The sequence below is a fragment of the Platichthys flesus genome, chromosome 14, assembly GCF_949316205.1.
Source record: "Platichthys flesus chromosome 14, fPlaFle2.1, whole genome shotgun sequence".
Lineage (NCBI taxonomy): Eukaryota > Metazoa > Chordata > Actinopteri > Pleuronectiformes > Pleuronectidae > Platichthys > Platichthys flesus.
The window spans coordinates 9,844,511-9,866,009 of record NC_084958.1 but is presented as its reverse complement, the minus strand read 5'-3'; the positions used below and the strand labels follow the sequence as shown (position 1 = coordinate 9,866,009).

General features: G+C 41.0%; 2 protein-coding genes and 1 long non-coding RNA gene across 4 annotated transcripts; 1 reads left to right on the top strand and 2 right to left on the bottom strand.

The window, feature by feature from the left end:
* Positions 1–1,416: 1,416 nt before the first annotated feature.
* Positions 1,417–3,304, bottom strand: zgc:153913 (carboxypeptidase N subunit 2). The gene is made up of 2 exons (XM_062403987.1): positions 3,158–3,304; positions 1,417–3,024 (listed from the first exon to the last, which is right to left on the bottom strand). The coding sequence occupies exon 2, from the start codon at positions 3,016–3,018 to the stop codon at positions 1,438–1,440; it is 1,581 nt and encodes a 526-aa protein (XP_062259971.1). The 5' UTR covers positions 3,019–3,024; positions 3,158–3,304; the 3' UTR covers positions 1,417–1,437.
* On the top strand, positions 2,926–7,335 carry cldn1 (claudin 1). 2 transcript variants are annotated; one of them, XM_062403989.1, is made up of 5 exons: positions 2,926–3,273; positions 4,427–4,656; positions 5,478–5,642; positions 5,837–5,921; positions 6,690–7,335. In XM_062403989.1, the coding sequence occupies exons 2-5, from the start codon at positions 4,434–4,436 to the stop codon at positions 6,850–6,852; spliced, it is 636 nt and encodes a 211-aa protein (XP_062259973.1). In that variant the 5' UTR covers positions 2,926–3,273; positions 4,427–4,433; the 3' UTR covers positions 6,853–7,335. The 2 variants fall into 2 exon arrangements, with proteins under 2 accessions (XP_062259973.1, XP_062259974.1); XM_062403990.1 differs by lacking the exon at positions 2,926–3,273 and adding an exon at positions 3,283–3,370.
* A 94-nt stretch (positions 7,336–7,429) lies between these two features.
* LOC133968137 (uncharacterized) lies at positions 7,430–15,189 on the bottom strand. The gene is made up of 3 exons (XR_009924094.1): positions 14,430–15,189; positions 12,729–13,231; positions 7,430–12,623 (listed from the first exon to the last, which is right to left on the bottom strand). It is a non-coding gene; the product is annotated as an uncharacterized LOC133968137 (long non-coding RNA).
* Positions 15,190–21,499: the final 6,310 nt, after the last annotated feature.

Genomic DNA, 21,499 nt, shown 5'->3' with positions numbered 1-21,499 from the left:
CGGACATTATATTAAATAATTGAATCCATGTTTTGTCAACAATTTTTTTTTTTCAGGTTGGAAAAGCTTATTTACTTAATTTTCTTGCTGTTCTAAATAACTTGTGTGACCATTTAAAAACCAGAGCTTCCCACGAAATAAAGAACATGCACTTAACGGCTTCCATATGTCTTGCTGCTCCTTTCCTAACAGCCCTTAATGTTAAATGTCTGTTTTACCCCATAGTTTTAGTGAAGTGAGGATTAGCCACTAACCTAAAGACCGTCCTTTCAAACGCTGGAAACAAGACAGCCAGCACTTTTTGTCGTGTGAATTGTGATGTCATTCAACTCAGACTGAGGACCCAATCGACCCCCTGGCCTTTGACCCTTATTAAGCCAGGGTTAGAGTGCTGTATTCAAGGTGTAGCCATCTGTGTGCCTTGTTGCGGCACACAGAGGCTTCCCTCCTCCCGTCCGCACCCTCGCTCTTTATCATCCCTGTGGTGATCGGAGGACGACCGGTTGGTCTCCATCCGTTTTTAAAGCGATAGACGACAGAGTGGACGCTTCAATTAGACAAGCTATGTCTAGAATTTATGTGTAATAAGGCGGTGTTGAATACCAACCAAATATAAATACTCAAAATCGACTTTACACGTCTACTTCACTGTATTATATCGGGAAATATTGTACTATACTTATCTGAGTGTCAAGATACCCAATGCATAATCATAAAAAGCAGGAGAAAAGAATTTTCAAAAAGATCAGATGCCGAGAAAAAACAAATACAGATAAGGAGAAAAATCCAGTTTCCCTTCTAAACCTTTACTGTTGATATGATACAATAGTCATGAGAAATTCCACACATTTAACTGACTGTTTTCTCGAGTGCGTCAGATTATGTGATCCCTATATTGAAGAGCAACATACAAACATTACTCACCACACCAGCAATCCTATCTTTTTCGTGTTTTGATCATAGACTGAGGTCAATTTGCAAGATTAAAAAAAATATATTATTGAATGTCTACATGAGGAAAGTATTATATTTTTTTGACCTGTAACGTGAACAGATGTTTCGACCTTTTTAACTGCAAAACATTTGTTCTTAAGTTTTCGTCTAGATAAAACCGGTGAAGCTCGAACGCTGACAGTGTTTAACATAAAGAGCGGGTTCTCAGATCAGTCCCACGCCACAGTCAAAACCCACGTTGGCAGATGATTGACACGTTTCTTTAAATTCTTTTAGAAGTGACAGGATGTTCCGAAAGTAGTGAGTTGAACTCTGAACTTTACCACGAAAGGGTTCATCCACCTCTCTTATCAACCGGCAGCACACATCTCACTGGTCAGCTGGTTTGTTTACAGTGTTGACTCTAACAGTCAGATCATATAATGGGAGTCTTCAAGTGAAGAAACAACAAATGCATTAGGACAGAGTTTTCACACCGAAAATTTAATATTCAGGGATCATTAGTGAACCTTCGATGCTTGTGGCATTGCTGCATTCAGAACGTTCACTTCTCAATACATGCTCCTTTATGTTGCCGTCGCCCCCCTGAAACTGCACCTTCACCGTCATGGGTGAACATTTATCCACTTGACATTTGACGATCATGGCGTCATTGAATGCTTGGATGCTACAGCTCCTGAAATCAGGCATCTCATCTGAAGACACCCGACACACCAGCTGGTCTCTGTCCACGGAGGCGACCACGCGCTGTCTCAAAAAGTCGGGGCTGTTGCAGAGCACGCTGTCCTGCCTCTGTAGGATATTGTTGTTCCTCAGCACCCAGTCGTGCAGGTACCACATGTGGCAGTCACATCTCCAGGGGTTTCCGTGAAGCCTCACCGTGTGCTCCACGATGAAGAGGTCGAAGAGGCCGGGCGGGAGGGTTTCCAGCTGGTTGTCAGACAAGTAGAGTTGCTGCATGAGCCACTGGTCCTTGAACAGTTTGGGTTCTAACCTCCTCAGATTGTTCTTGTCTAGGTGGATTGATGTGATAGCGGAGAGATTATAGAAGATTAGTTCAGGCAGCAACGAGAGCTGGTTTTCAGAGAGATCCAGACTCTCCAGCAGTGTGACATTTCTAAAAATGTCCTCGGGAAGGCTGGAGAGCTGGTTAGAAGACAAGACGAGGTCGGTGAGAGATGTCAGACGGCTGAGGGAGGACAGCTCAGTCAGTCGGTTTCCTTTGAGGTTCAGCTCCCTCAAATTTGAGACGTTGAATCCAAACACCTTCTGACTGAAGGTTGTAAGAAGGTTTCCACGGAGGTTCAATACATTTAGCCGGGTCAACACGGAGAAGATGCCGTCAGTGAGCTCTGATATCTTATTCCCTTCCAAGTGAAGCTCTGTCAGCTGGGAAATATTCTGGAATGTGTCACATGTAAGATTGGTAATAAGGTTGTTGTTAACTTTAAGGATCTCCAGGCGCGTGAGACCAAAAAATGTTTCTCTTTTCACTTCTTCAAGTTTATTCTGTGACAGGTCCAGGACGAGGAGGTTTTGGAGGTTCAGGAAAAGAAACATAGGCAGATGGGAGATGAGGTTTCCCTTCATCTGCAGAGTTGCTATCTGTTTCAGGGAGTCAAACATGCCGGGGAGCACCGTCTTAAATCTGTTGAAGTTGAGCAGCAGTTTCAACAAGTTTTTCTGCCGGGAAAAAGTCCCCATATATAAATTCTCCAGCCAGGGGTTTCCACTGATCTCCAGCTCCTGCAGCTGAGTCAGATCCTCGAAAGCCTGAGCGTGAATGCTCCGCAGTGCGTTGTTCAAGAAGACCAGCTCGGTGAGTTGGGGGCTCTCCTTTAAAGTGTGAGGGAGCAGGTAAGCCACAGCTGATGTCATTACAATAAATTCCTTGACCTGGTTGGACATGTCCTTGGGCAAAGATGTCATCCGTTCGTCTGCGCACAGAACCTGGAGCGGAGTGAAACACTGGCACCTGTATGGACATGAGGTCTGTGACTCCGTGTTGCTTCTGGGACAGAGAAGCAGCATCAGGAGCAGAGTCACACACAAGTGTTTGTCCATTGTCCACTGGAAACACAAAGACAGCTTGTATGAATTTACAGGGAAGCAAATATGTTGTTTCTGTGCATCATCTGCATGCTGCAAAAAACTGACATTAATGAGTTATGCTATTTTCTTTAGATTTAGTAGCATAACATACCTGTGTGTTTCCAGGAACACGCAGCCCTGAATCAGATCTCCTTGTGGATCCCCGGGGGCGCACTGATACAAAGTGCAAACGTCAACAAGCCAGAGTGAGGCAAGACAAAACCTTTGGTCAGTTTCCAGACCCGGACACATTCTCATCTGCAAACACAACGTAGACGAAAGTGCAACTCAGGAAATCTGTTTCACAGAGAAGAGCATTACAGAGGTGTTTTTTTTTTGCTCCTGTAAAATACAACATGTGGGAGAAAGCTGTTGATTTTCTGTCTGTGTTTATATAATCCAGTCAGTCAGGGTTGAGTCACTGTTTGCCAGAAACAAAACAAATAGATCCAAGAGTCAAATGGGAAAAGTAGATCAATCTTTCTAGTGATGAGCTCCACGTATTTTATTCATTCAACCTTTAAATATTTTATTAATGTAATGTTTTTTTGAGGTACAAACAACAGCAGTGTGGAATAATTAACTCAGTCACATAAAAAAATGAAACCACATTTACTTCCACATTTTTATTTGGATCTGCAGCAAATTTCACACACACACTCAGAAACATCAGTCCCCCTTTTTTTCATTGAGGTCCATGAATTTCTATCTGAGAAATCAACAAGAATGTTTAAAAACACCCCATCTTCCCTGACTGCAACCCTTCACTTAGTTTTGTGGTAATCCAACCAGTACTTTTTATGTAATTCAGACAAATAAAGTAATGCAGGTAAAAACATAAAATTTTCATTATAGTTTAAATGTTCTAAACAATCATACATTGCAGCACAAAGACCAATGAAGCATGAAGAAGGGAGCTTGGAGTTTTAAAAGATGTACATTCTTCCTGAGTTCAGTGTTTCCAGATAAGATTTGTGTTGTAAATCATTCCAAGAGTCTGTGTTATGATCAATATATAGAAATAAGTAAAAGAGAGCATCTATTTTGCCTTCGAGGTACAGGACTCTTCCCTTGTAAAACTGGTAGGAGGTTTGGAGGGGTCGCTTTACTCCCTGCTGGGGCACATAGCATCCACTAGGTGTCGCCCTGCCCCTCCTAACCTCAATCAGAGGTTGCCAGCATTCCTGGATTCTTGCTCACCTCCAGTTTATTCCCTGAGGATGCACAGGTAGACTCCATTGTCCAGGATCACATCCACCACCCAGAACCTCCTGGAGCTTCTTGAAGGCAGTTTAGTTGTTTTTTTTTAGTCTCAACAGAACCCGAGGAGGTTTGACTTTTTCTTTTCTGTTCTGATTTGAATACTTTACCATCTCTGAAGTGAAGAGATGGCCAACCCAGGAATTCAGCTCATCGGCTTCACACTGGCCTTCCTTGGCTTCATCGGCTCCATAGCATCCACAGTCATGGTGGAGTGGAAAGCTTCGTCCTATGCAGGAGACAACATCATCACGGCTCAGGCCATGTACGAGGGACTGTGGAAGACCTGTGTTTCACAGAGCACGGGTCAGATTCAGTGCAAAGTCTATGACTCTCTTCTGCAGCTACCAGGTAATATAGTTTTACGTCATGTCTTAATTACACTGTCATTACACAATATATTCCCTTATCAACAATTGAACAAATATGTGGCAATTAATGACATCTACAAGTTATAATTTTCCTCTTTTACAAGGATATGGTTGTGGGAAGGAAATTAGCCAAAATGAACCATGAATGATCACTTACTCTAACAATGTTGGATTGCTTTTTAATGGCGACTTCATGGAACTAAAATGACAAAGTAATAATATGTTTTGACTAGTGTAAGAATCGCCTAATCGCATAACGTGTAAAACAAACATAATCTCTGTGGTCATTCAAACCTCTCTACAGAACCCCTTCCTCTTTATGTCAGACCTGGTGCGTGCACAGACACGTCAGTCAAATACCAGCAGCTGCATTCTGATTCCAAAGATTCTATTCCCACTGAAATCCGTTCAAAAGGAATAGAAACTTTTCCATTTCAAATGTAAACAATATCTGTGTAGATAGATGTTTGAGTCCTATTCAATAAAAGACCAGTGATATCAGCTTCACCAGAAGAAACTGGTGTTGAAGGAATGAGAACACCTAAAATGGTAGAGACCCGTGTTGTTGGCGTTCCCGCCCGTTTGTCTCAAGAGGATGTTCTCTGAGATTCATGTCTAACTGATGATACTGGATGTCGTAAAAACAAGTGTGGTTTTCAAAGATTTGACTTAAAAACTAGAATATCACTCAACAACCACATTTAAAGGCCAAAGATCCAGATTATTTACTATAAAAGAAAACGCCTCTGAAAGTGGATGAATCTGCTTGAGACCTGATCCTGTGTTGTGTCCTGTCTCCAGGGATTGTTCAGGGCGCTCGAGGCCTGATGCTGTCCTCTATCTTGCTTTGCTTTATTGCAACCATGGTGTCGATGGTGGGCATGAAGTGCACCACCTGCCTGGGGGATCAGCCGGAGCAGAAGGACAAGGTGGCGCTGACTGGCGGGATCATCTTCATCATTTCTGGTCAGAATCTGTTGTTTTGACACACACACTCTTACACACACGCACACACACACATGCATACACACCCTGGACAAAACACAAACTCAAACCTGGGATGTCCTCATCTTGTCCTTTTGCAGCAAATCTCAAACAGGATCATACTTGTCATGAACATATGCAACAACATGACGTTTCTCTGCTCGTTGGTTTTCCAGGTCTGCTTGCTCTGGTTGGAACATCCTGGTACGGGCACAGAATAGCACAGGACTTTTACAACCCATTTACTCCCACTAATTCAAGGTGAGTAACTGTGGGTAAATAATCAGGTATGACTGAGGGTTTGTGGAATGACGCAGGGGACTGACACGGACTCACATCTTTTGTGTTGCTGTTGTTCTCATGCCAGGCTTAGTTTTCATGTGGTTTATCAGTCAATAGTTTGAGATTTGGGGAAATAGTGAAACAGCAACAGTTCCCTTGAATTTAATTGATCTAGACCACATTTCACACATTGTTCCCTGAATGTGCCCTGATGTGAATTCTTTCCTGAGAAGTCAGTGAAAGTAAAAATCTTAAAATGTTAAAGAAAGAAAAACTGAATCCTGAATCCGCCCCCAGATCTGGATTTGCACTAAAATTTTATGGATTCTTATTGAACCCATTCCCCATTCTTAAGGATTATATTTTTTTGTCAGACAGACTCAGGTGAAAACATCCCCCTGTGAAGATGTGACCTGCAGCCTGTTAGTATAATAATTCAACATGTCATGACTTGATATGTACACTTTGGTTGTGGGTAGAGCCAGGCAAGCTATTTCTATCTCTTTTCAGTCCTAATTCTAAGCTGAGTTAATACCTAATGACCACATAGCTTTATATTTAGTGTACAAACGTAGAGAAAGCAAATACGAATATTTCATATAACGTTATTTTGTTTATTGACAGTTTTTCTGTACACAGACATATGTTTATGTTCATGTCGTTCATTCTAGAATAGTGATGTAAACAATGGTAAATCTTTTCCATGTTCACCTAAGAAAATTAAATGAATGTGTGTGTTATTCACAGGTATGAATTTGGAAGTGCTCTGTATGTGGGATGGGGCGCTGCAAGTCTCGTCATCATCGGGGGGTCCTTCCTCTGCTGCGGCTGCCCCGCCAAAGACTCAGGCAAATCTCCACGCTACCCAGCGTCCAACTCTGGCGGAGCGACGGGCAGGGATTACGTGTAGAGGGGCCATCCCTCCCTTCAGCCTCCGCTCATGGAGGAGTGAGACACAGCATGTGTGTTCGAAGCTGTTATAAGGGCTGTTTGTTCATAGTTGTTGGGGGAATAAAGGTTTTGGTTTCGTCCATATGAGAATATCATTTGTTTTTGTTCTGACACTTTCACATGTGAACAATGAATTGATAGTAGAAATGACAGCAACAATAAATGCTATATCTTAAATGTCACTTGAAATTGTATTGTAAACCATAATCATTCAGTAAGAACTCTATTTGTTTATTTTTCTAGTGTTTTTTGCATTATAATATTTTTTTTGAATTTAAATATCACAAAAAGTATAACTTTGCCCACAAGAGACATCTCAGGGGTCTGTACAGTCTTTGCAGCTAATAACCACTTTAGTTAGATTTGTGTAGCTTTGCTTTGTTTGGATGCTTCTTGATTATTGGATCACATGTAAAATAAAATCTTTGTTACTCTAATATTATGACAATGTTTTTTTATTATCAGTCACGCACACTTGTACATAGTGATGTAATATATGTAGATACATTTAAAATAAAATAGCATTAAACATAAAGGTTTAACTCATTAGGTTTCTCGTAGCTATAGCACTGCAGCCGCTATTCTTCATGGGGTCAAACAGCTTTACATTTGACTTAGATACAAATTAACATTACAAAATAAACATCACACACACACATACGCACACAAACACACACACGCAAACGCACGCACACACACACACACACACACACACATACAAACACACGCACACAAACATACACACACACACACACACCCACACACACACACACACACACACACACACACACACACACACAAACAAGGTGGCTGTGGCAGGAAATAGGGAGGGTCGTCCACCAGATGGTTGATTGTACGATCCCTGGCTGCTCCGGCCTACACAACAGCAAACTGAACCCCAGCTTGCCCCTGAAGTTGTGCCGACAGTGTGTGAATGGTGTGTGATTGAACATATAACTACAGTCCATTAGGTCCATTTACACACACAGCAAGTATCTAACAAAACAACGATCAAGAACAATGCTTCAATTCACGGGCGTATACATGAGTGATAGCAACCTCATCAGCAACCAACCTGACAGATACCCATGAGCCACAGGATTCCTGTTTACACATTACAATGTTTACACATTGATATGTTCATGAACACAGGCAGGAGGTGGCCAGTGTGAGACCTGACTTCTGTAATGGTCAGCCTATATAAACGTAAGTGTGGACAAGTATGTGTGTGTGTGTTTGTGTGGGTGGGTGGCTGAGGGAGGAAAAAAACACCTCCCATCCCACCTCCACTATGTTTCCAAAGTATAACCGTCATCATGAGGAAGGAGGAGATCTGTGAATGAAATACATCTTTGTTGTTCTTTTAGAGCTGATGTGACAGAGGGTTTAAAGCTCCAATGATGTAAAAACATGAAACATAGAGAAAACAATCCTTTACAGTGTTACCTATACTTGAAAAGCAAGTATAATGTGTTGAAATACAATTTTAAAAAGTTAGTTTTTAGTTTCCAACATGTTGTCTTCTGCAGAAATGTGCGGCCTCAGGGAATAAAAACATTGCAACAGGGCGATGTGAAGCAGGGGAGTGTCACCTCACAGGAATACCTCAGACCACCAGCTCCTGTCCCAACACGTCTGCTCACACAAGTCAAGTCTGCTTCTTCATGAAAACTCCCCAGAGCATTTACACACAGCTCTGTGTGTTATCATCATACAAAAGAATTCCAGAACATTTAAAACCTGCCATCCCACCAGCGCATGTACACGCACACGTGTTATTCTATTTTACACTATTTCTATCTTATTTTATTGTATATGTTGTAATTACTTGAGCATTGTTAGTAGAGAGCCTGAGACTCAAGCATTTCACTGCCAGCGACTGCATAATGTTATTGTTGTGCATTTGACAATAAAAATCTTGAATCTTGAATCTTGAACAATATGATTCTATCTAAAGTTCCATCTTCACTGCAAATACACAGCTGTCCTCTTACACTGTATGTACAGTGGTTCCCCGGCAGAGAGCTCCACCCTGTGGCAAACCATGAGTGTGCTGCACAACCAACACTGAAGATTTAACTGGAGGGACAATCAACTGTATTAAGAATAATGTTGGATGATCGATCGAACTTTTTATTCTGTTAAAGGGGGAAAATTCACATAGGAACACACCATACACTCAAAGATAATATTCCTAACTGTGGACTATACAAAAGAGAATCTACTAATCTGGCACCTTTCCAGGTTAAGTGCATCAACAAGTAAATTGTTTTCAAAAATACCAATTTCCATTGCTACACTGATTTAATTTGAGGTTACTTCTCATTCGTTCAACTCTCGATTGGACAAAACACATCAAATCACTGTTTGGACAAGCGCAAACAAGCTTGTGAGCAAACTTAGGCAGCAGGGTGATGATATATAATAAGGTTTGAAAATGTTTAGACTTGATGCTGGAAGTTTTGGGGCCTGAATGAAGACTTCTGTTAAAATTTCTAAAGTTCAGAATGAATGAATGAATCGGGAGCCTCTTCAAAGCCTTCTTCCTGAATCAGAGAGAAAAGTATAAAATAAGAAAGAGCACTGAGAGTTCAGGTTTAGTGGATGCCATGTGGTGTGAGGAAGAAGTTTCAGGAACTAATCTGGTTTCATATCCAACTGTCAATAAAGCTACTTTGTTAATTTGCTGTAAACCCAAACTACAGTTAAGGGCATACAGATGGGGGGAATTCGGGTAATGAGGGACACCTAAGATCAAGTCTGTTGAATTCCTCTTCTAACAAAATATAAGCTGTTATTGTTATTTGCTGCTGATTGAATTTTAATTGTATTTAAACATTTGATACACCTTTAAAAGAACATTCTATACGATTTTGATAATTTCTTTATTAAAGATAGGGTTCTAAAGAGAAAAAGTGCGACTTTCAGAAGTCACTATTAATTCATAACATTTCTATGAATAATTTAAATCTTCTTCTTTATTTTTCACAATGCTTAAAGATTGCTAAAACCGAGCTCGACCCACATGAAGCAACGTGATTAAGGCTTCTTTTAAAAGACTAATACAAGTGTCCCAAATTATAAAGTGACCTGTCCCATTTAAAATTCTTTCTTTTTTGGCACAAAGAACACTAAAATCAGAGCCATGTCTCCTCTGAGTATGACATCTCCATTTGTTCTTCTGAATTGGTTAGAAAACATCTTGAGAATTACAGCCATGTATATTATGTGGATCAAATGTGTAAACAGATATGGAGTAGGTCGCAGAAGTCAAAATGGCAAAATATGTGATTTGTGAGTTTTAAACAATGTTTATAGGTGAGAGAAATTGAGGAAGGTTACCTGCTCTTTCATAAACTTACTTTAATTATTTCATTCAGTTTTTCCAACATATATTTATATAATATATGTTGGAAAAACATATGTGGGAAATATTCTGTACTGCAAGCAAGTGTCAAAAGTCACATTGCCACTAGGGGACGTCGGAGGCCATATTTTAATCACTTTTCACAGTGACACAACTTTTAAAAAACTTTATCAGAGTTATTCTTATAACCATAATTTACAGCTGTTAAAAGCTAATAACAGGAGATGATATAAAGTGTTTACTTTGATTTTAAGCAAGTGTTGTGTTGCTGTTAAAGAGACACCACACTGACTCTAAGATCTAAGAGTTTTGTCCAGTATGGAAAAATAAACCCTGATGATATCATCTCTCATCGAATTGCAGGGTCTTGTATTTTTATAGCTCGACTTAAAGTCACAGCATCTTTGTCTCTTACACTGCAAACCATTTCTTTTCACGCCTGTAAGTTCTCTGACTTCATGAAAATGTTTACTCAATTGCTGGAGTGACCCAATACACATGTGTTTTGATTTGCCACTGAAAATAGCGTCTAGTGTGACTTTGATTTACCAGATATTGCAGAGCCCAGCAGTTTGAGGAAAACACTTTAAACACTTTAAGGAATGGTACTCTAAATATTGGACATACAATGGTGGCCAAAATTATTAGAACACCTTTAGGATCTGACAAAATGATTTTTTTTTGCCTCCAAAACATGATTTAATTTCATAATGTTCATGAAACATGCAGATGGTTGCTCTGAGCACCAACAAATAACAGATGAAGTGAGTACCACTGTTTTAATCCACTTTTAACTTTAATATCTGGTATGTCCACTTTTTGCAGCAATTACAGCAGCACATCTCTCTGGCAAAGTGTCAATATATTTCCTGAGAACTTCCATGCTAATTTCATCCCATGCCTTCTGCAACTCAAGCCAAAGGCTTTCCTTTGAATGTACAGTAGATCTGTCCAGTTTATTTTTTCAACTCGCCCCAGAATGTTTAGGGTCATTTTCCACTTGGAAAATAAATCCAGGCCCAATAAGACGACTCCCAGATGGTACTCCTTGCCTCACCAGAATGTTGATGCCTACAATTCACACCAGAACTGAAAGGGGAGAATTAGAAAAAAGAAACTTTCTGACAGAAAAGTGAAGCATTTCAAAATCGTCTTAAGGATCGAAGAAAGACCTCACGAGAACTGCGTGATGAGATCAACACCACAATGAGTGATGTTGCAACAGTGTCTTCAAGAACTGTGCGAAGGAAACTGGGAGAGGAAGGACTTGTTTGCAGAGTAGCAGCAAAAAAAACATTACTGAGAGAGAAAAATAGAGTGAATCGCCTGAAATTTGCAAAAGAACACAAGAAATGGACAAAGGAAGATTGGTATAAAGTGGTGACTGATGAGTCCAAATTTGAACAGTTTGGCGACAAGCGAAGAGTGTATGTTCGACGGAGGGTGGGGGAAAGATATAAAAATGAGTGTCTCTTGTCAACAGTTAAATACGGAGGGGGTAGAATTATGGAGTGGGGTGCCATTTGAATATGTTTCTTCAGCAGGAAACAGTGGAGTTGGGGCTGAGCGCTTCATAGAGAAGTTATGAGAGACGATACTTGATGGTTTCACGCTTTACTGGGATTTGTTGCCTGTACCAAGACTATAAGAAGCCATAAATAAGCCTTACCATCATTAAATCACAATAATACTATATTCAAAACTAATAATAAAGAGTGTTATCACTAAATGGATAGTGTATTAAAAGTGAAAGTTAAACTTAGATTAAAGAAAGAGCCACTGAAACCACACTAAAACAGACCAAAAGGAACAAATAGAATATTTTGCATTCTTTCCACCCGCACTGGAAGGTAGCTCATGACTCTCATCAGCGCTGAGAGCAGAGTCCAAGCATCTTAAGTGTAAATGTTTAGGATTCTTGAAGGATAGACAAATAGGTCAAAGTGTGCAAACTTTAAATACCGGTGACCTGTGACATATAGGCAGATTTAACCTTTGACCTCCGGCCCTGCTTATCGTCCCACAACCCTAAGAAGAGTCTTACATGAATATAAGATAATCCTATTTTGCCAAAGGTTCTGTGGCCGCGTGCGCGCAACTGCTCCATGCAAACCCTCTGCACCCATACTTTTCTGTATTATATAAAATGCTGTCAAATAACACCTAAAATATAAAATATGGGGATATATGCAGCAGTAAATTCAATTCAGGAGGACACGTTTATGGAGTGTGTAAAACGTCTGGATGTTTCGACGGATGAAGTGCGTCGACAGAGCAGCACTTAACTTGAGGGCTTCTCCACTCTTCAGTCCAGCACTGGAGCTGGACAGGATCCAGACGCTGTGATCAGCAAAGTGCAGCAGCTGCCAACCGGCACAGAAAAATCATTACCGACAGCATATTACTGTAATGTATGTAAATTAAAACAAATTTAAATAAAAATGTTTGAGTAGGAGTATTTTTTTCACCTCTCAACATCAAGGTGAGTGAGTAGCTGTAAAGACGTGTAATCATCTGCCACGGTTTGTTGTTGCCTGAAAGCAGAGGCCCCCTCTCATCTGGTTTTAAAGTCACAGGCCTGTGTGAGCGTAATGCTACAAGCATCCTGAGCAGAGATCCTCCCCTGGAAGCTGAACACTCCCAAATCAAAACAACCTGGGGCCACATTCAGCCGCACCCATTGACGAAATAATTATAAAACTCTTCAGATCATGCTCTCTGTAAACATTTGCCCTCACAAGGCCCAATTCTTTAATTAAGGAGCAATTAGGGTTATACATTTATTAAAGATGAACTTCTATGGCAGTTTTAAACAAGTGGCAGAGCATCTTGCATGAAGAATCCTGCTTTTGCGCTAGAATCTCTGTGTAGCTCATGTTCCTCTTCTTTACGACTCCTCACTGGCGCAGCTCAACCAGAAGAAAGGAGACATTAATCTGCTGCACGATTCTCCCACATCTGCTCCGAACACCTGTGAGAAGATTGCATCAGACATTGCACTAAAGTTATGGTCCTCCTCTTCCTCCTCCTCCTCTTCCTCCTCGCTTTCAGAGAAAAATAATACAAAACAATTTGTGAGAAAGAAAAATCTGAATTTCTGACATTATGGCAGTTAGAAAAAGTGAAATGAAACCGTAAATAATTGGAATGTTAACTGAGATTCCAATCAGACTTTTATGAGATTTTGCGCAAGAGGAGCACAACACGTTAGGAGATGGGACTTGTAATGGGATTTGTAATTTTCTCGAGGTGACCTTTGATTCTCTTGTTTGTTTGTATGTTTTCTCCAATCTCTTTTCTGCCGCTCCCCACCTCACCCACCCCTCCATCACCAGCAAACCTTTGCCCTCGGCTTCAGTTTCACCCAAAATAAACCCACACAGCCAATTCTAGGCTCTAGCTGCAGCTGCTCCCTGGAGAAAAACAACTGCAAGCTTGCTTTGTTATTTTACTTTAAACACAAGATCTCTAGTATTAAATTTTTTATAGATTATGTTAAAAAAAAGTATTGTAATGTAGCCATGTTAAAGTCCCCCCCAACACTAATACGCTGCTGCATAGATCATCACAATTACAGAAATATTACGCTTATAATCATGATCATAATAGTACAAAATATGAATTTGAATGACCATCCTTTTCACCACATGATCCACCTGAATCTCCTGCTAACTCTTTAAACTGCGTCACATGACTTCCTCCATAGTTGCTATCGCCACCAGAGGTCACCAGTCCCTGTTGACTGTTTGGGACCAACAGCCTCCAGTTGAGGGGTTCAGGGATCATGTGTTTGTGAGATTAGTTTTAGCTGCTTTGCCCATGAAGTGCTTTGGAACCTTGGGCTTATCTCTGCCATGATGATGATACTTTTGAGCTTTTGTCTTTCCGATCTAATCCAGGGGCGTTGACCCCCCGGGTCCCCGGGCTGGATGCAATGACGTAGTAGTAAACACATGCAAACAGAAACACACACATTTTCAGGTCTGATCATCTTTGAAACTCAGTGAGACGTGAAGGTTTTTCATCCAGCTTGCCAGGAGGTATAAATATTTCCTATGTATGTATGTGTGTGTGTGTGTGTGTGTGTTTGTGTGTGTTTGTGTGTTTGTGTGTCATATTGACTTAATCAGCTCTCATAGCGATGCACCTCATGGTTCATGAGCACTTACCCAGACTCGGCTGACCTCATTCAACACCTGAATTGCTCTCTGTGCAGACACCGATTGGTGTCTCCATGGAAACCAGAGTCTCTATACCTCTGTATTTGCCAGGAGTAAACACCAGCACCACCTTTAATGGTTCCATCCCCGCGGAGCCACAGCGAGGAGGAGGGACACACGTTGGTGTCATGCACGTTCGCCATGTGAATAAACTCTGTCCAGAGACATCGCATTTGTCTCTTACACATGACCATGTTATGTAAAGTCCATGTGATGTATAGCGTGACCAATTTAAGTGATAGAACAGTTATATAGTTAAAGCAGTATGATGTTAGTACACTATCACTGTCTAATATGATTGGCCTCCGAGAAAATACTTTTCTTGGACTAATTAGCTGCGACAGGCAGTTGTAAAGCTTGAACACGAATATAAGAGTAAACAATGTCCCAGTTGAAGCAGCTGTGCATTTCTCTCTGCATCTGCTTTTAAGCTGAAAGGATGAAACAAGACTTCCTTCAGCTCCAAGGCCTTTTTTCACAGTCCAACATTGACACATGTTCTATAATTTTCTGTTCAGAAAAAGGACGAGCAGTCAGCCCTCACTTGACATTTCATTGCTGAATTACAAGCTTTGCACGTTTCGTCTTCCTTCGAGAGGAGTATTTCCAAAGTGTCTCTCACTGTGGCAGATGCAGATCGTGGCTCCCAGGCAGAAGTCTCCAAAATATCCAAAACGACGTGCGTGGCCAAGAAGTGGATGGGAGTGATTTTAAACCACCCACAGAGACGCTGCCAGGGGTCGCGGAGCTGCCTCCTCCCATCTGCAGGAGAGTGGGAGCCAATAGGATTCAAGACAGCTCACCTCTGCTTCCCAGTGTTACACCACACCCTAACGATGCACCAATGAGGAGCTCTGCACTAATCTTTGGTGGTGATATACAGTTTAGATTGGCTAAACATTCACTGTGATACTCCTGGAAGGAAAAGACAGCAACAGAATTTGACTTTAGCGACAAAGTATTCTGAACAATTTGTCCTTAAAGGTTTCCACTTTTACTGTTTACAATCTTATTATTTCTCTAATACTTGATACACGAAATTTTCAGGGTTTTTCTGGGTTATCTCAATCTCCAGAGCCTCTTAATGCAACAACGACCTTTTTTGCTAATTCTTTAGAATTGCTTTTGAAATGGTTTTCATACATTTTCAGTAAAGTAATTGAGAAAGTTCTTGGCCTTGAGCCTTCATGAATTGAAAAACAACCCTTTTTGTTGGTTTTGTTTTTTATGTACATTTTACGTATGGGAGGTCATGTGTGCATGAATAAAACGGTTGTTGTTTTTTATCTGTATCTTATTGTAAGTGTCTGAGATTCGCTTCTGCAACATCACACGTTGGTTGTTTTTCTCTTACATACTGAGGGTTGCTCTGTACGAGGAGGATTTTTCCCACCGACATGTTTCTCTTGGAGCCTTAAACAGTCACAGCGCACTCTCCACGTGGTGAACACATGGTTCTAATCATGTGATATGGAAAGACACAAATAAATCTTGATTTTGTGGTTCTCAAGTGTGATCCTTGATGCTTTTCACTACTTTGGTTTGGAAGCTGCGTTTGGATGAAGAAGATTGTCCTAAGATGCCCCTAGAGATTTCAAACATTAAACTACATCAAAGTTTGCAATACAAATGCACATTGGGGCTTTTTTCTTTGCTCTTTTTAAAATTTCAAACAATAAACATATGAAAAATATACACCAGGATAAAAGTATTCAACGTTTGACTAATGTTAAATAACCAGTCCCTGCTTTTAATGGATCATCGGCTGTGTCTGTATCCATCAACACAGACACAGACGTCTCCGCAGCCTTATAGCGTCTGACATCTCTCAAACACTGTCACAAAGACTTTTGAGCTGAGTGACGTTGATGTTGTCCCCAAAAGTCCACCGAAATATTTCTCTTTGAGTCTTAAACAAATGCAGCAGACTCTCCACGTGGCGGACACATGGTTCTGATCACGAGACATTAGACGCCAGAAACAAATCTGTGTCCCAAACACATGCTGGCTTTGTCTTCTCCTGGAGACACAGCTGGCCACGGTCATGGATTCAAAACACTGCTTCTCAATATTAAGTGTTTTGGATATTCACTGTTTTCTTTGCACAAATGTTGAATTTCAGTTGCGTGTACAGAATGGGCCCCGTGATCCGAACTGTTAATTACACATGGTCAAAAAGTATCAAAGTATCTAGGTCAAATCCCAGCACAGAGATGCACGACTCCAACTGTGCAAGGATTTAACTCGGTGAGGGTTGACTGATAGGTTTAAGGTTAGTGACCTTGCACATTGATTACTCAACATTATTCCCTGCTAAACTATGTTGTGTGTAGAGAATGCAGATCACTCCTTTGTAGATAGTGCCCTGTGTACTGCTGGTGAGCGGCCCTCCAGGACTTGGGTCGCCATCCACGCCCCCTCTGCCAGTGACCACTTCTTCAACGAGCTGTAAGCAGAGGCAGTCACCATGTCCCTGTGCAAGTGGATGACTGAGTTATTAACCCTCTGCACTTTGCTCATGTTGCACGTCCATCTTCCGAGAACTTTATGACTAATCTACCCAAACGTAGCAATCATCCCTCAAATAACATGGCACCATATTATACAAGCTGAGCCTGTATATACCTCCACCAAGAAGGTTATAGTTTCACCGTTGTTCATTTGTTTGTTGGTTTTTCAACATTTTACTGGATTTCTCAGAGAATAAATCATGTACAATGATGATAAGAATCAGGCATATTTAAGGAGCTGACATCTATGAGTGTGTGTAATTGGGTGCAGCTTGATTTTAAGTGGATTGTCTGGGGTGGTCTTCACTCTCCTGAGTGCCTTTCTAGTTTGTTGGTTTGTCAGAAGGATTATGCAAAAGAATTGCACAACCGATTCCATGTAATTTATTGAGGGGGAGATTTGATCTGAGGAAGAACACATTCAATTGTGGTTTGGCTCCAGATCAGGGGGCGGATCCAGGAATTACTTTGACATTGTAAGATTGGTCGTTTTTCCCCTAACATTTACTTTATTTTTCAGAGAATAATTCATTATAATTCATCAGGTTTCAATGACAGAAATCAGGCAGGATTTGGAGACTGATAATTATGAGTGTGTGCAATTTGGTGCAGATCGAAATAGAATCTACATCTGGGGAATTTGAATGTGGTTTCATAAGGGGACTATTAGGCCGGTATGAGCTGTAATGAGTGACATTCCGGTTGTATGAAAAATCATAGTGCTTAATGACTGTTGTCAGTATGTAGTGGAGTAAAAGTTTCAATATTCCCAGTTTAACTGTCATTGACGGCCAGTATAAAGTGAAATAACTCAGAAAACCGATAGAAAAATTGTCCTGTGCCTGATTAAACCCAAGTCGTTACAGTTCATCGCTGTAAAGAGACGACTGTAACATAAAAATATCATTAAACTCTTCCCTCTGTGGAACTTTCTCTCTTATTTGTAGCTCGTTATTTTGTTTTAGCCTCAGGTTTCCCTCCTGGCTGCTCCAGACAACTATGTTTCCATTAGCAACCAGCAGCAGTTTTCAGCAGACTGATGTTTGGATGGGGGGGGGGAGCGAGAGAGAGAGAGAGAGAGAGAAGACTGAGGCTCATCGGAGCACAAGAAACTGACTGATGACTCAACAGGGGAGACTTTACGTAAATAGTGAGCTTTTGGTGAATAGTGTCTGGCAGGGAAGCATGACTGGCCACGCCGGCCAACAGAGGGAGTTACTGGGACATCAGTTCAGGGAATTGACCATTTCAAATTAGAGGGAAACTGGTAAAAAACATAAACGTGAGCTGCAGTTAGACTCAGATATGTGTTTTTATTCTGTGAAATACATTCATAAAGTCATTTAGTTACCTGGCATCAGTTATGATAACTCCGTGAAAAATACATGTGTCATTCAGAGTATTTCATTTTACACATACAGTAATATGTAGAGCAACTGTGGAACTGTAAATGCCAAACAGAGTGGCATTATATTGGTATGGTATTCTAAATGTAGTTTTGGATTTTAAAGTTTAATTTTGAGTCAAAAAACATTTTTAACTTAATTGTAATTGGCATAACTTAACACGATGAGATGAAATAATGAAAAACATTCATCTTCATGGAATGATAATCTGAGAACGTTAAATGACAGTAGAGATTTTTGGAAGGACTGGGTTTGGCACAGCACATGCTATGAACACTATTTTATTTTATTTTTACATTTGGGGAAAAACATGTAATTCTGGAATTTACATAGAAGAGAAGAGCAATGCCAGTTTCACTAAACTGTTAATGTATTCATTGAACTTTCCGAGTATGCAAATTTACTCACATCACATGACAAAAGGACACACAAACCCACACACACACACACAAACGAAAAACAACAATATTTGGGCGCAGCACTGAAGTTAAAGAAACTGGAGAGGGTGACAGGGCTCCATCTGGTACTGCTTCAGTAACATAAAAAAATGAAAAAAAACAATGTTGCAAGAACAATTTTACTACAAGAAATTCGGTAACGCACATCCTGCATCTGCTCTTTCCTGTTTTTATCCAGCTCATTACAAAAAGCTTGTATTATATAAATATTGTTTAAAAAAGAAACAGAAATCAAGGCAAGATGTTCGTCTCGGCAGGATAATAACAGATAAAGAAAGAGGGACTCAGGGCCATTAGCCCAGATCCTGTTTAGCGTTCTACAATACTGGCTTTAGACTGAATTTAAACATACATGTACATCAGGCCATGGGTAAGGGACATAGGCTGATATCATTCTTGCAAAACTTTATGACTGTTAAAGGGATAGTTCACTGAAAAATGGAAATTCCCTCACTATCTACTCACCACTATGCTGATGGAGGGGCGGGTGAGGCGTTTGAGTCCACAACACGTCATTTACTCAGTGTTTTAAGCCTAAAAGTCGGATACCGGATGTGGCGATGCTGGCGATCTTTTGTGCAGTGTGTGCGTGTTTCCGGTGTGTGCGTGCGAACGTGAACGCTGCTCCAGAGGAAGATATCAGTGGACATTTAGGGATGGTTTGAAGCCTATTTTTTAAAAACACATATTTTAATGTTTGTGCTTATGGACACTTGAATGACACCACACAAGCAGAATGGAGGCATTTTATGTTTTTTCCCCTGTTGTTTTATAACCTCTAAAGAAGTGGTCACCAGTTACTTCAATTGTATTGGATTCGGCTGCGACACTGTTTAGCCCTGAAACTTCACCCACCCTCTCCATTGGCCCAGTGGTGAGTAGATATATGAGTGAATTTTCATTTTTCTGTGAAATATCCCTTTAAAGAATATATTTAAAACTTATTCCAACCCTTTTCCAAATCTCCCAGGGCAGGTGTAGAGTCAGAGATCAAAGATGAAGAAACAAACATTAATTAATACATCTGCAGACAAAGATCAGGTTTTAGTTTGGTCTCCTCTACCGACGTCTTTCAAGTCTGCTTCGCTCCTTGCTGATGATGTCGGGAACCTAATAGTTCCATCGAAAAGATGCAGGCGCAAAGCAACAACAATAAATAACTATAACCATTCGATTGAGATACTGCCTGAGAAAGATGCGAAGGATGTGCAATATTGACTGGAAAGTTGTGGCTTTGAGATAAATCTAGTTTGATCCAGATGCATCAGAGGGCTTGTGACCTTGTTAAGTCTGTCTGCAGGGATCCTGCTGGGACTTGGACAGGATGCCCAGCGCAGGGAGCTCAGGTAAACAGCAGGATGTTCAGTCCTCACCATCGATTACGGACCCCAGAGAGCATCGGTTGCTGGAGCAAATCTTGGCCTTTTACGCCCCGGGTCACTAAGTGTTCATTCAGGGGGGATTCATCCTTCAATGGAAAAATCAAAGTGGTTGCTGCTGTGCTGGCAGTCTGTCACGCCGTTTTTTGCGGCGCCAGAGGAGATATCACATTAAGAGCCCACACACACGCAGCATGACACACAGGCTGTTTGGGGATGGAACTTATATGAAGCAGAAAGACAACAACGGGTGATTCATGAAAATCAGTGAGCCTGTTGAGATGTGGTGGTGTCAGTGGGAACTCACTCCCACGCTCTGGTGTTTGGAGCAACAAGTCTGAGGCCATATTGTTTATGCATGTACTTGTATACAGATGTCTTTGTGAGGCCCACGCCTTCCTATACTTTCTGACCTACTTTCAATGGGTTGCATAGGGTTAAGACTTGCTCTTAGTGTCAGAGTAAGTTAGTGTTCAGGTTAGAATCAGGGTTAGGCCTTTAATTGTGATGGATAAGGTATGGGTAGGGGCTGAGATAAGGCATTTTGTCCATGGGTGTCCCCACTAGGACAGAAGTGCCAGGGCTAGTGTGAGTGTTTGTGAGGAGAGTTGTGCAACTCTCTCAATCCGTGTGCATGATCAGAATGGTAAGTGTGTGAAACAATCCACTAATGCCTGCCTTGCAAACAGGAATCTGCAGATGTGTCTTCAGAATCTGTGTGTGCATTATGAGATTTGCAGGCGTAATGAGATTTGCATATGAGTTGTCAAATCTGCTAATGAATGCATAGATCTGGGAAAGTGTAGATACATCTTTAAAAGTTTACATTTATGACTGGAAAGTCTAACTGGAGCTGGAAGTACAGAGAAGTCAGCAGTCACCACTCAGGCAGGCCTCTCGCTTGGCTATTGATGTGATTTTCTGCGATGGCCCATCTACAAGCGCGCAGGGATTTGTCCGTATCCAACATTATCACATCCTTTTTATTACCCTGAGCTTAAGTGAGCAAGCAAGTGGCCAGTTTTCATCACTTCTCTCATGTGTCTTGGATTGTTCGAAGAGCTGCCCCCCCCCGACAGCAGCCAACATGTCTCGGCCTAATTAGGATATTTCAGCAACACTTATATACTGATTGGTCTACATGTGTACAAATCTCAGTCCACATTTGCACATCATTGCAAATCTCCGCCTGCATTTGCAGATTCTTTTACACTTTTACAAACTTATTACAAACACATGGATTAAGATACGGTTACACACCTCTCC